This window comes from Juglans microcarpa x Juglans regia, chromosome 1S (assembly GCF_004785595.1).
Source record: "Juglans microcarpa x Juglans regia isolate MS1-56 chromosome 1S, Jm3101_v1.0, whole genome shotgun sequence".
Classification (NCBI taxonomy): Eukaryota; Viridiplantae; Streptophyta; class Magnoliopsida; order Fagales; family Juglandaceae; genus Juglans; species Juglans microcarpa x Juglans regia.
This window is the reverse complement of record NC_054595.1, coordinates 21,872,859-21,886,597: the sequence shown is the minus strand read 5'-3', so window position 1 is coordinate 21,886,597 and position 13,739 is coordinate 21,872,859. Positions and strand designations below refer to the sequence as shown.

The 13,739-nt window shown below is 32.5% G+C and overlaps 1 protein-coding gene across 1 annotated transcript; it reads right to left on the bottom strand.

Annotated features, from left to right (window-relative positions):
* Positions 1–280: 280 nt before the first annotated feature.
* On the bottom strand, positions 281–1,481 carry LOC121246991. The gene has a single exon (XM_041145320.1). The coding sequence runs from the start codon at positions 927–929 to the stop codon at positions 522–524; it is 408 nt and encodes a 135-aa protein (XP_041001254.1). The 5' UTR covers positions 930–1,481; the 3' UTR covers positions 281–521.
* Positions 1,482–13,739: the final 12,258 nt, after the last annotated feature.

Genomic DNA, 13,739 nt, shown 5'->3' with positions numbered 1-13,739 from the left:
ATCAAGCAACTCCGGGGGCCCTTCTTCAATCTTCATTCCCATGCTATATATTTCAATATATATACATATATATATAGCTTTTTCATGAGCTTGCTGAGCTGATGACTCTCAAGCGCTAGTTATACAAAACCATTATGCATGCCAACATTCATGTATACATAAAGCAACATGTCATCTAAACAAAACAAAACAAAAGGGCATGATATAACACATGATACGCCTGTGTGATGAACAAAGGAAGCATTTATTAAAGCATTTTGATCACTCCAGTTTAATTTGAAATTAAATATACAACAGCACACAACAGGAGAGGGAGAGAAAGAGAGAGAGAGAGAGAGGAGAGGTCGGGTTTTTCTAACAACGTTCCGACATTCCGGGAAACTGAACATTCTAGACTGAAGAAGAGACAAGGAGAAGAGTGGGTGAGGGAGTAAAACGGTCTGAAAATTCACGCGCCTCATGAGGGTTTAACATCCTCTGACGTGGACCAATTAAGGATGACGTGTGAATCTTCGTTGGGGTCACATCTGAATCCACCTAGCGAGTTGCGTAGGGTTGACAACCCCAGGAATGTGGGCCCCATCCGTCTTTAGTATGCTCGCCACCTCAGCGTAACTTTGATGCTCCTTCTTCAAGCTCGCCGCCGCAGCCTCAGCTACCGGCTTCCACCTCTTCGACTCCGCCGACGAACTCGCAAGCGGCACCGCCTCGGCTCTTACCGGATCAAACTTCTGCCCGAATAGGGTACCCTTCTTGAGGAACTCGTACGCCATGTACCCGGCTAAAAGTCGATTCGACGATAGCGGCTCTCCGGGCTTCGAAGCCGCCGCCGTAGCTGGAGCCGACGGCTTCAAGGAGTACAAGACCTCTCTCTCCTTACGCTTTCTTGACGACCCAGGCGTCAAAATCCGATGGGCGTGATAATTCATCTTATGCCCTCAAATCATGCCACGTCAGCACTAGAAAATTTCACAAACTGGGGGGCAAAAGCGTAAAGCTGCTTTCTAGGGAAACAAAATGGTCAACCTACTTCTGTTTTGAAAGGCCAATAGCGTAAAATCAGGTTGGGGCGAAAGTGTCAAATCAAGTTTTGTAAGTAGATGAGAGGGTAAAAAAAAAATAGTGCACAAAACAGGCTAAACAGGTTGCTTGAGTTGGAGTAAAATGGTAAAATAATAATATTTAAAAAAGAAATAGAAAATGTCAGAAAAGGACAAGATAAAAGGACGAAAGAAGGTGCGGTGGGGGTGGGTATAAATCGGATCAGAAGAGAGATGGCGGAAGGCAGGAGGGGAGGGATCTCCGGCGTAAGGAAGGTGGACTGAGAGACGGTGCCAGCGAGCAAGGTGTAGGCCTCGCGAGGGAGTCAGTGTGGGTCTCTGCGTGCGAGAGAGGGATTGAAGATGAAAGAGCGGAGGAGGAGGAAGAAGGAAAAAGAACTATCGTTGGTGAGGGATATATAGAGGAAATGAGCAGACGGCGTGGCTTGGTTCCTCTATATTTAAATGCCTGCTTCTTTTGAACATGCCCCTCTTCTTCGTAGGATTCTCTTCGTTGCCATCATCTTCCTTGCAATCACTAAATTGCCCTTCTATTTTCTTTTAAATGTAGAGAAGTTTTAGGAGGGGTGCTATGCCCAACGAGATCTATTGAGACTTTTTATTCATTAGTGTAACTTTTTTCAAAAAAAAATATTTTTTAACTCTCTTTAAACATTTAAAAAAAATTATAAATTCATTAAAACATACTACTTTAATCTTAAATAAAAAACAATTCGGTATAAGAATTCGTTAGCTATCATCAACGTAGTGTTTTCTAAATTTGATTTGGATTCATAATTCATTTCAACTTATTTTATTATTATTTATTATTATTCATCAACTTTAACTCATAAATTTTATTATTATTCACAACACATCTCACTACTATTTACATGACTGATATAGTCCTCCAATTTTAAATTCATCTACAAAAAACTAACATTTTTAAATATATCTATCATGCAATATAATAACAGTATCACGTGTTGTATTCTCTAGTTATCTAATAATTAGTCAATTTAAAGAAATGATCATTCTACTGTGACGCCAAGCACGTATAGTTGGGCTTGATCGCCTAGGCATTCTGCCTTTTTTTAAATATTTTGAAAAACAATATACAAATTAAACACTTAAAAAAATTTTAAAAATACATTAACGACCAAATCCAATAGACAAACTAGCATTTTTCTTAAATAAATATTGTTCTTAATTTTGTTAAATCACATCAACTAATTTATCCTGTTAGTTGTTATTAGTCTTTCCATTAACTATTTAACGTATGAAGTTATTAAAATGGAGGGGTGGGAGGCGGAGCTCTGCCCCTGCCGCCCTACCCATGTCTATCCTGCCCTTGCCTAAGTGGCGAGGGCAACCCCGTCCACCTCCCTCTACACCCAGCCTCTCGACCCAACCTAAATCATGATATATATATATAAGTATATATATATACACATTTATACATAAAATAAATAAATAAATAAATAAATAAATTGTTATCAAAATGACGTTGTTTAGGTAACAAAATCTTAAAAAAAGAAAAAAAAATGAATGTCAAAACAGGCGGCAGCACGACCCACATCTCTATCTTCTCTCTCCCCCCTCTCTCCCTCTTTCCTCTCTAGTGGCACGGACTCAGGCTGGTTTGGAGAGTGAAATGAAATGAAAATTTTGTGAATAATAGTAAGATAGTTTGTGAATAGTAGTGAGATAGTTTAAGTTGAGTATTTTTTAAGTTTTAGAAAAAGAGAGAGAAAACGTGGAATAAAAAATATTATAAAATTAAAATATTGTAAGAATATAATTTTATAATATTATTTTTGTTTGGATATTTAAAAAAGTTGGACTTGTTTTTATTTTTATTTAAAAGTTTGAAAAGTTGTAATGATTAGTTTGAAAATTTTGTATTTGAATTATGTTTAGAAATAAGATGAGATGAAATGAAATGAAATTAGATGAAAATTTTGTGTCTCATTTGAGGCCCCAAACAAGCATTTTTTTTCTTTCCTCAGATCCTCACATCTTTTGCCGTTTTTTGTCTGATCTAGTTGCTAGTTTTGGTTTTTGATATATATTGTTGTGAATTTGAAATAGTTTTGTAAATTTATTGTGGATTAGAAATTTTTTTTATGTGTATTTACTTTTGGCTGGAACAACTCACAATAGTGAGTGACGGTGGACAAGGGGCGGATTACAAGGTCGCAGGGGCGGGATGTGGGCAACCCCGCCTCATAGGATGCAGATAGCACCCTTATTAAAATGTATATAAGTCGGTATGTAAAAAATTTTAAAATGAGAAGTATAATTACTGTTTAAACTGTTAAAACTTTTCATCTTGGATTTCCTATTATTATTTCGCTTATTGAATTTATAATCTTCTTAACAACTTAATCAGCTACAATTTTAGTTGGACAATTTAATAAAATCTAGCATGGCACCAATATCTGATTGCATGTGATATGTTACGTGATAAAATGACAATAAAAATATAAAAATAATTTAAAAATGTTAAATCATATGGAAACATAAATTTGTTTGTTTTTAAAGATGAAATGAGTTAAGATTAAAGTTAAAAAGTTAAATAAAATATTATTAGAATATATTTTTTAATATTATTTTTATTTTACGATTTGAAAAAGTTAAATTGTTTATTTTATTTTGTGTGAGAATTTGGAAAGGTTGTAACGATGAGATGAGAAGTTTTCAAAGTTTTGGATTTTATTTTTGGATAGTGAAAGTGTTTGAAAATGTTTATGAATAGTAGTAAAAAAAATAATGAAAAAGTAATAATAGAATATTGAATTGTTGTAAAAAATAAGTGAAAAATAATGAATAATAATAAAAATAGGTAAAAAGTAATAATAAAATAAAAAATAGTAATAAGAGTATTTGAGTACTCTCGTTAGCAAAGTCTACAAAATCAAATCTCGAAAAATTGAGTTGAAAAATAAGATAAAATTTTAAAAAGGAGAAAAAAAATAAATTCTTGAGATTTTAAAATGTGACAAAAAATAAATCAGCAGTCAACCCGAGGAAAGTCCAACACTGCCTCGGGCAGCACAACCTGCACCTAACAGCATGATCCAAACAGTACTTGGGATGGACGGCCAATGCCCCACCTGGATTTAACAATAGAAAATTGATTTATACACTATTTCTTACAACACTTTATATAGCTATATTTTAAATGAGGGGTATTTTTATAAAATATCTTATAAAAATAACAAAATTTTAAAAAAATATCTTTATTTTATAATATTGTTGTGCAATGTGTTATACAATGTGTTGTGTGCATATCATTACTCTTAACAACATGGGTCACCCCTAGTCATTTTTTTAGTTTTTTTTTTTAAATTCTTAAAATTTGACTTTATTTTTCTCTTTTTTCAAATCTTTATTGGTTTTTACATTCTATTTTAAAACATAATGCCCAAGGCCCTAAGGTTTTGCTTTTGTAATTTTATAAATTACTTGTCTTATGGACATGTTTCTTCACACACGATCACCTACAACTAAAGAGTTGTGTATTATTTCAATGGTTAGGATGGATTGGGTTCTCAGGAGATTGGGTTATTGGCCTGAGTTGTAGCCCAGGCCTATGAAGCTTCCCAATAGGTCTTGAAGTGGTGTTAATACCCTTCCAATTATCCCACGAAATCTCATGACGCATAGTGTGATGAGACTTGTAATCATAGCGTCGCTTTGTTATCTGGGTTTTCCTTCATTTGTGCCCCTTTGTCAAAACGTCGTTTCACCTTCGTGCCCTTTCGCACATTTCCCTTTAACCGTCACGGGTGTTTATAAGCTTCAGACACTTTCTTTCTCACTTCTCCTCTTTCGATTCTCTCATTTCTTCTCTTGAGCATTCTGTTTTCTTCACACACACACTGTCTCTTAGCTTTCACTGTGAATCTATGGCTTTCTCTAAGAATAATCCTATGGCTTCCTCTCGTGGGACCGTTACTAAACCTATCAGGGAAGGGGAAAATGCTCCTCGCTCGATTTTTTAGGGTCATCGACGCTCTTCAACTATTTTTCGTCGCGAACTGGACGTCGTAAAGGACAGCTTCAACATTCTGGATTCGGTGGCTTTAGGACTACCTGACCAGTGCCACGGAGGTGTCGACGTGAGGTATAGTCGTTTCCGTTGCTTTGTATATGGCCATGTTTGTGATAGAGCTTTGTTTACCCTTTGTACGACCTATATGTGACTTGTTAGACGTCTTGGGACTTGTCCCAGGCCAATTGGTGCCTAATGCCTAGAAGATTTTAATGGCTTGCTACATTCTTTGGCGTCGAGTGTTGGAGCCTACGAGTGATGAATATCCCGATTTCATGGCTTGTGAGTTCCTCTCTCTTTATGGATTTAGACGCTTGGATGAGAACCTTTGTAGTTTTAGGTCTCACAATAAAATTATCCAGTTAGAGCGTAAATATTCTCACGCTAATGATTGGTAGATGAAATTTTTCTTCATCTCAAGTAATGGTTGGGAATTTTCTATGGATGAGATCTCAAATCAAGAATTTCCCACTAAGGCTTCATAGTCTCCAGTTCCCGAGTAGTGTGGATTCGAGATTCTCCTTTCTACTCGAAAGGAAGCTCGTATTCAATTGGTGTAGGCTTGGTCAGAACAGAATGTTAGCTCTACCTGGTTGGATGTCATTTTAACTCCCTCTAATATTGATAGATTTTTAAGGGTGCCTAGTTGAGCGCACGTTTTTGGACAAAGATTCTTATTGTGATAATTGACTTAGGCATTATAGGTGTTCTCCAAAACCCTCAAGTCACATAATTATTTGGTTGCAGGTGATCGTGTGTGTGAAGCTGTAAAACACGTCCATAACAACTTGTGTTTTAATAAGATTTGTAAATTATTTAAAAAATATTTGATATTCTTTTTTCCAAGTCGCATTAGAATTTTGCAACTCAATTTGGAGGAAAATTACCTCCTTTTATTACGTGAAAAATTCAATTGGAGCACTCAAGGATGTATAATGTTAATCTTAAGCTGATGGGGTTAAATTCTTGGAAAATGCTATTTATATTTACAACTCTAACTCATATGAAAATATGTGCTGACGTGTCAGTTATTAATATGTTAAAGATTATGAAATTTTAAATTAAAAAATAAAAAATTGGTAAAATGAATCTTTTACTCAATACTATAATGTATTGCATAAAATTATAAATACATGTAACACACCACTTTAAATTCTTTAAACTCAACATATTAAATTGTTGAATATTCCTTGTTAAAATGCTAGTTTTGGAACCGATTCAAATGGAAGTCCTTCAAACCCCATCCAAGTTAAAAATGCTAATTGCTTATATGTGTGTATATGTATAGATCGGTAGCCAAGCATCTTCTCAAGAATTATTGGTTAGTTTTTAAAAATGTTGTATGTACATACAACATGACTCATTTCCCACTTTCCTCGTATCATATAAGATGTAATACTCTTATCATCTTTACTCTTAGATCATCGTTTATTTAAAAAATAAATAAATAAATAAATAAATAAAAGATTGGCGAATAATTACGGACACCTCGTTATAATAGAACTAAAGTGATATATATATATATAAGAATATGATATATAAAATTTTCATAATACAAATAGTACTCATTAATATTTCTGCCATCGTGTATACACGATATTGGATTATTTATCTTTGACAAACCAACTATACAAGGTCCAATATAAGGTCTCATCACCAAGTATAAAGAGTAAAATAATAAAAATTCTATATACCCTACCATTATTCTGTTCTTATTCTGTTATAATGGGAGACATTGTCCAATAACCTTTGAATTATTTCTTATAAGAGAATAACCGATCGAAGAGGCCGGACTACAATATCCTCTCTAATGATCAAGTATAAAACAAAAAGCCAGGCATGACTAAAAAAAATTATTTTGGATTAGAAAAAAAATTAAAGAATAAATGATAATTTATTTGATAAAAACCCAAATATATGTGTACGTGTATATAAACCATTATCTAACAATTCTTGAATTCTCGAATGATTTCTGTGAAATATCAAAACCCTAATTCGATGAAAGAATAAGGTGATATAATAAGGTGAAGCCTAGAACCATGCCCTTGAGATGATCTTGAATAAGCTTTCACTCGCAAAGGAATTTCCGAATATGGGAAAAACTCGACAAGAAAATTATTTAATTACGGTCAGTTATTTTTTTTAAAAATAATTATTTTTTATCAAAATGAGTATATTTTTGTTGTAAATATATAGTTATTGTTATTGTAAATAATTTGTCATAAATACTCATTTTCAACGAAAAAATACCGAACTAAATCAATAATTTTGTAATTTGTATCCTTTAAGATAATTACATGAATATACAGAAAAATCATGCCCTTCGAATGATAGAAAAAGTTCAGAAAGAAGAAAGACATGACCCTACCTGATCGATATTTCTGATCTTTTTCTGTTCACCTCGTTAGGGAATTGGAAAATGATATATTTAAAAGAAAACTATCCATTTGACTTATTTGAAATCATATTGTTTGACACTTGTAAAGCATTTGAACGAGAGTTAATTTCTTAAAAATATTTTATTTATAAACCTACATTAGGGCACATTAGTTATCTATTTTTTAAAATTCATATGCTAAATACTTCTAGATGTTTAAAAAAAGTTGTAATGATATTTTATAGTGTCTCAAAAATAAAAGAGAATCTATGGTTCATGTTAGTAGAAACTTTCAGGTGGGTTTTAGATAATGAGTTGAGATGAGATGAATTGAAGTTATTTGTGAATAATAGTAAGATTATTGAGTTGAAATTAGTTGAGATGATTTTATGTGTATTTGGATTAGATGTGAGATGAGATAGTTTAAACTTTTTTTGGATTTGAGAGTTGTGGGTCCTACCAATGATTGCATAATATTTGTAATAATTTAAAGTATTATTTTTAAATAAGATTTAATGGATAATTGGTAAATAATAAAATATATAACCAAAAAATGGTAACACCAAATAATTAATATAAAATAATTTTACAAATTTATTATAATAAATTATTCTTTGCATTTTCGTATTGTAAAGCCTCATGTAATTTGATACTTATTTTTCTTTGCGTTAATAAATTATTCTTTGCATTAATAAATTATTGTTTACATTAAAATTTTATCAATCCAATGAAGCCGTAATTATAAAATATCAAATATGTCTATTATAAGAGATACACATAATAATTATGTATTATAAATTAAATAACTTTGTTCGTTATTGGCTTTCCAATACCATTAAAATGCACTGGAGACCACAACCTTGGATGCACTGTGAGCCACGTGGGGTGGGTGGGTTCGAAGTTACTCGGCAAAACTGAAAAAGCTTAGCGTTTGGTTACGAAGATCATCTTGCCGTACAAACAGATCAGTTGAGATGAAACCCATCCAAATCTAAGACCATGAGTTATATCTTCAATCTTAACGTTTTACATATAAATGTAACTGATGTAGTATGTATCTCTTTCATAAAAGATTCCTTCGCAATGGCCATCTGCACGTACTCCTTCCAATATGGTCAAATATGATTACTGTTACATGTATTTATAAATTCACGTATAAGATCTATTTTATCAATTTTATTTTTTAATTCAAATTTTATAATTTTTAGTATATCAAACAACTGACACTGACACGTCAATACATATTATTATGTAAGTAAAAATTACAAATACAAAAAATATTTTTTTATTTTAGATATTTTTTTTATAGGAAAAAAATGACACTCTAATTTTATTAATAACCTTCTGTTATGGTAGAGGAATACCATATATAAATGGATCATGGGGTTACAACTAAAATCCTAAAACCAAGATCCTAAAAAAAATTAAAAGAGAAAATAAGTAATAAAATATTATAAAGGATCCATAAAAAAAAAATAAAGAAGTAGAATCAACTCTCCTATCATTATACATAAATTTTCGCAAATAAACTGCCTAAATGTAATTAGTATAAGTATTTCACAATAACCATGGTGTAGAAATTAACAATTATGGAAAGTTACACTCAAACTCTTCTCCCTACAAGCTACCAATTCTAATACTTACCAATTTGATATTTTAGTTAAATATCTTCATTCTCTATTATCATCATTTATGTTATGTTTTTAATATTTTAATTATTTTTAAAAAATTACTACATTTACAAAGAAATTTCTTAAAAAGAAATTTTTAAATTGACGCAATTTCATATATCTAATATCTTATATTTACTTTAATTACAATAAATTAACTTTATAATCTGATATATCGTATTAAGTTATATCAATTTATAAATTTGTTTTTGTAAAATTTTATTATAGTTAAAATATTTTTCATATATATAACACTATATGTACCGAAATTTTGTCCAGAATTAGTGTTCCGAAAAGTACATTTCATCTTTTTTTTTTCTTTTTTTTTTCATGTATTTTTTTAATCATTATAAACATTTTAAAAAAAATAAAAAATTTATAACATCATTAAAAAATACTTCTTTAATCACTAAGTAAAAAAAAAAAAAAAAAAAAAAAAAAGATTTCGAAACACATTTTCGGGACATCAATTCTGGACGTTTAGCATTTCTGTATATATTTTCAAGATTTCGGTGCGTGAACACCAAATCCGGTATGTGGTAGAATCGTAGATTAGTAGTTAGTAGGGTCCGATTCTCTTCCCCGCGGACGACGGTCAAGTTTGTGAAAAAGAAAACATATGGAGGAGAATATGGTCATTTAGGTTGAGAGGTGTTCGATGTGTACGTGTGTGGATAAGAAAATAAAAGAATCCTGGGACGGTGGGTGACGCAACAAATCATGATCCACGGTCTTTTCTAAGACTTTTATCTCAGAATCTGACACGTGTTACAATCTTAGTCCACCGATTTTCTTCATTCGGATTTCGGAGGGATGGCCATTGTAGTGCAAGCTCCACACGTACAATATGCAATATCTTTTTTTCAAAATGATCCTCCATTCTTATAAAAATTGTCACTTTTATCCTTTAGTTAATGTCTAAAGTTGTTTTTAGGAGCTTGGCAATTGATATCTAAAGTTGATCCTGTATTTTAACATCAAACAATTGAGATGATCATGCATAAGGTAAATTGTTTCTATTATATGTATGTTTTTTCACTATTTGAGTTTTTAAAATGAAAATTCAGTTATAAAAATCATTTATCAATTATCATTAAAAAAATAATATTATATTTTTAGGGTTTACTTAGAATTTTTGTCATATAAATAGCATATTTATTCATTTTTTTTAAAGAAAATACGCGAGGCTTATATACAGTAGTACTAAAACTATACAAATCATTTTCCTAAAAAAATCTAAAAAGATTGATGATTCAGTTACTTTTGTTAAGTATATAGTCCCAAGTATTATTTTATTTTTATATTAACACTCAACATTTTTTATTCAGAGTAATGTTAGGTTCAAGTCTCAAATAAATAAGTTCTGTGTAGATCCTTTATAAAAAAAAAAAGTAGGCCACACTAAAAAGAATATTTTTTTACACTTTTTTAAAGTGGGGTCTATATTTTTACAAATACTTATACAGGACTTGTCTATTTATTATTTGTATAAATTATTTCTTTTTATGAAATTATAAGAATAGTCATTGAAAGCTATCCTTTAACAACTCATACATGCAATTGCTTTCGTAATTTAATGAGATTTGTTCCGGTGCAATGTAATGATATATTTGTATTTATTGTCAATGTCGGGGGAGTATAGTATACAGCTCTGAGGCTGTTTGCAGAAGTCTTGGCAATCGTTTTAATTCTAGCGAATATTTGACAAGCTGATCATAGAGCAAATTTGTTGAATTATGGGGTGTAATTTATAATAGGAGTGTAATTTAGAATTACTTCAAAAGTACTTTCCTTCTTTAGGCCGAAAAAAAAAATTTTAAATGAATCATGGAGGTTGATGTTGGGTGGATACGTACAACTTCGATCTATTAATTTCATCAGTTACATGTTGCATGGGTGGATTTTGAGTCACATATAGGACAGATTTTGATCAGATTGTAAAAAAGAATAGTAAAAAAAAAAACTGCATGAATATCATTATTTTTATTTTACTTTGGACTCTAGCATTTCCTCTAGCCAAAGTACGTCGTTGATCATCGAGTTACTTGCAACTCTTTTTTTCAAGGTGAGTTGCTGATCACTTGGTGAGCTAATAGGAAGAGATTGAAGAACGGCAATATCGAGTGACTTTACGAGGGTTTCAACATGGCCAAAACATGCAGTACTTCTTGTTCCTAAGTCTAAGAAAGGGAGTTAATTAGTCTTCTTTATATATATATAAAGATGGAGAACCATGCAGAGATAATTTCATGCCATGCTTCCTTGACAATGCCCATGCTCAAAGCCTCGTTTGTTTTCGAAGATGATATGAGTTGAGATTAAAGTTAAAAAGTTAAATAAAGTATTGTTAGAATATATTTTTTAATATTATTTTTATTTTGAGATTTGAAAAAATTGAATTGTTTATTTTATTTTATTTTGTATTGGAAGTTGGAAAAGTTATAATGATTAGATGAGATGAGATGAGATGTTCTTTGAAAACAAACGAGACCCGCTCACATGTCCAAAACTCTTTTCGGAATTTAAAACTCAATCCGAATGCCTTTTTTGAGTATCTTTATAACTCATTAATGGAAAATCCAAGTCACATGATCTACGTTCCGAAATCACTAATCAATGATATATTTGAAACCTCATTGAAACATTATAAAAAGTAAAAACTTGTCTTTCTCATGTAATGTGAGATTTCATACACCACCTAATTTTGTCAGAATAAAGTATCATAACCTCTCCCCTTATATTTCCGATGTTCTTGTCAGGTCAGTCTGTTGTAAGTGGCACATCTCAAGTCTTACATTTCTCGCTGAGATAGGTTTTGATACCATTTATAATGTCTCAATGGAAAATATAAGCCGCATGACCTATATTCCAAAAGGATTAGTCAATGATACAATTAGAGTCCTTGTTGAACATTATAAATAGCAAAAACTTATCATTCTCAAGCAACGTAAAATTCTATACATCATCTACCCTTATTACTTATCAGAATAGGTTATCACAATCTTGATTATCTAGTAAGTCAATGCAAATTTAACATGACATATATTGGCAAATTAGCCAAGCCAACTCTTAATTTGCGCATGGAAAATCCAACTATTCACTCGACAAAAGCTTGGACTAGTTTTGCAAACTACGAACTTAATCCAATAAATGGAAAAGGTGTGTAGACAAAGCAGTAGATGTTTGAATGGTATTTCCCTAGGATTTGAAGACCATCTCGATCAGTTTCTGGCAAGAACTCTTGCATATAAATGCATGAAGTCTCACTTCTTGTATCAATCCAATACAATTTTGAAGACCACTAGGCACGCAGGTCCTAGTTTTTCTTAGAGAGAGAGACTCCTCATTCTCTCTAGAAACCCCCTCATCTCTCCTTCAATGCAGGGGGAGGAACTTCGGCTCCTCCCTCCCTCATCCCTCATCTCTCATTCCTCTCATCTCTAGTTTTCTTCTTTTCTTTTTCATTTTTGGGTGTTTTTCAAGGGTAAGTATGGAGGAAGGCCAATCTGCTACTCTCCAGCGTTCGGCGACCACCACGCGCCCCACCATAGGCTTTTCAAGGCGACAATCCTTTAGACAGGTAAAGAGTTTTGCCGAACGGAACGGCGCGTGAGCCACATGCGCGGCCCAAAGAGAGCGTGTACTCCACGTGCCACCACTCAGGGTGCCCTTCTACCGCCACCCATGGCCTTTCTAGGTCGAGGACCACCAGCTACTCCAGACCTGACCGTCCGCCATACCCTTAGGGTGGCTTGTGGCTCTCACACGCCATCACAGCTGCTGTTTGTAGTCTTTTTCCTTCAAAGTTGAAAATGCGGATCTATATTTTTTCAAGATGTAATTTGTTATTTTTCCATGTTTTTAATTTTTGTAATGTCTTTTATTTTTTAGAAAAAAAAAATCTCTTGGACGTTCATCCGTAGAGTGTGTCCTCAACTCCATCTTAAACGAAGTGTGGGGTTTGGTTTACTCTATTCCATCTTAGATGGAGCATGAGATTTGATTAACTCTGTCTTGGGCAGAGTTGTGTTGTCTCTCAAATTTTAAATCTATAGAGGTTTGCAGTATTGGACTAGACCATGTCAGTCATGGGTGTGTGTTGGGATGCTGTAGTTAGCTTGTAATATATGTGTCAGATTAGTTTATAATGTCCGTTATTAATGAATAATATATTTTTTTTACTAAAAAATAAATAAATAAAAAATAATTCATGAGGATGTTATGTATAGTTCCTCTTCGGAACAACCCATCTGTTGTTATGGGCTTAATAGCCCTCCAATGAGATTTAGACACGTAGGGAATTTCATGGAATACAGACTAATAAGGCCTCACCTGATTAAACCATCTAAGATGAAAAAAACTACACTCATCCACGCCAAAATAGAGCACTGTCGTCTCCCACCAAGCAAGTCGTCGCCCCACGACCAAGCTCCGTCGTCCACCACAGGTTGTCTCCATCTTTTTAATGCACTCGGTGTCACCCACCACAATGTAAATCATGTAAAAAAGTGGTTCAAAGCTAATTTGCTCTAGATTGAGAAAATGGAAAAAAGAAGTCACGTAAAAATAAATAGATTATAAACCAAAACACCAAA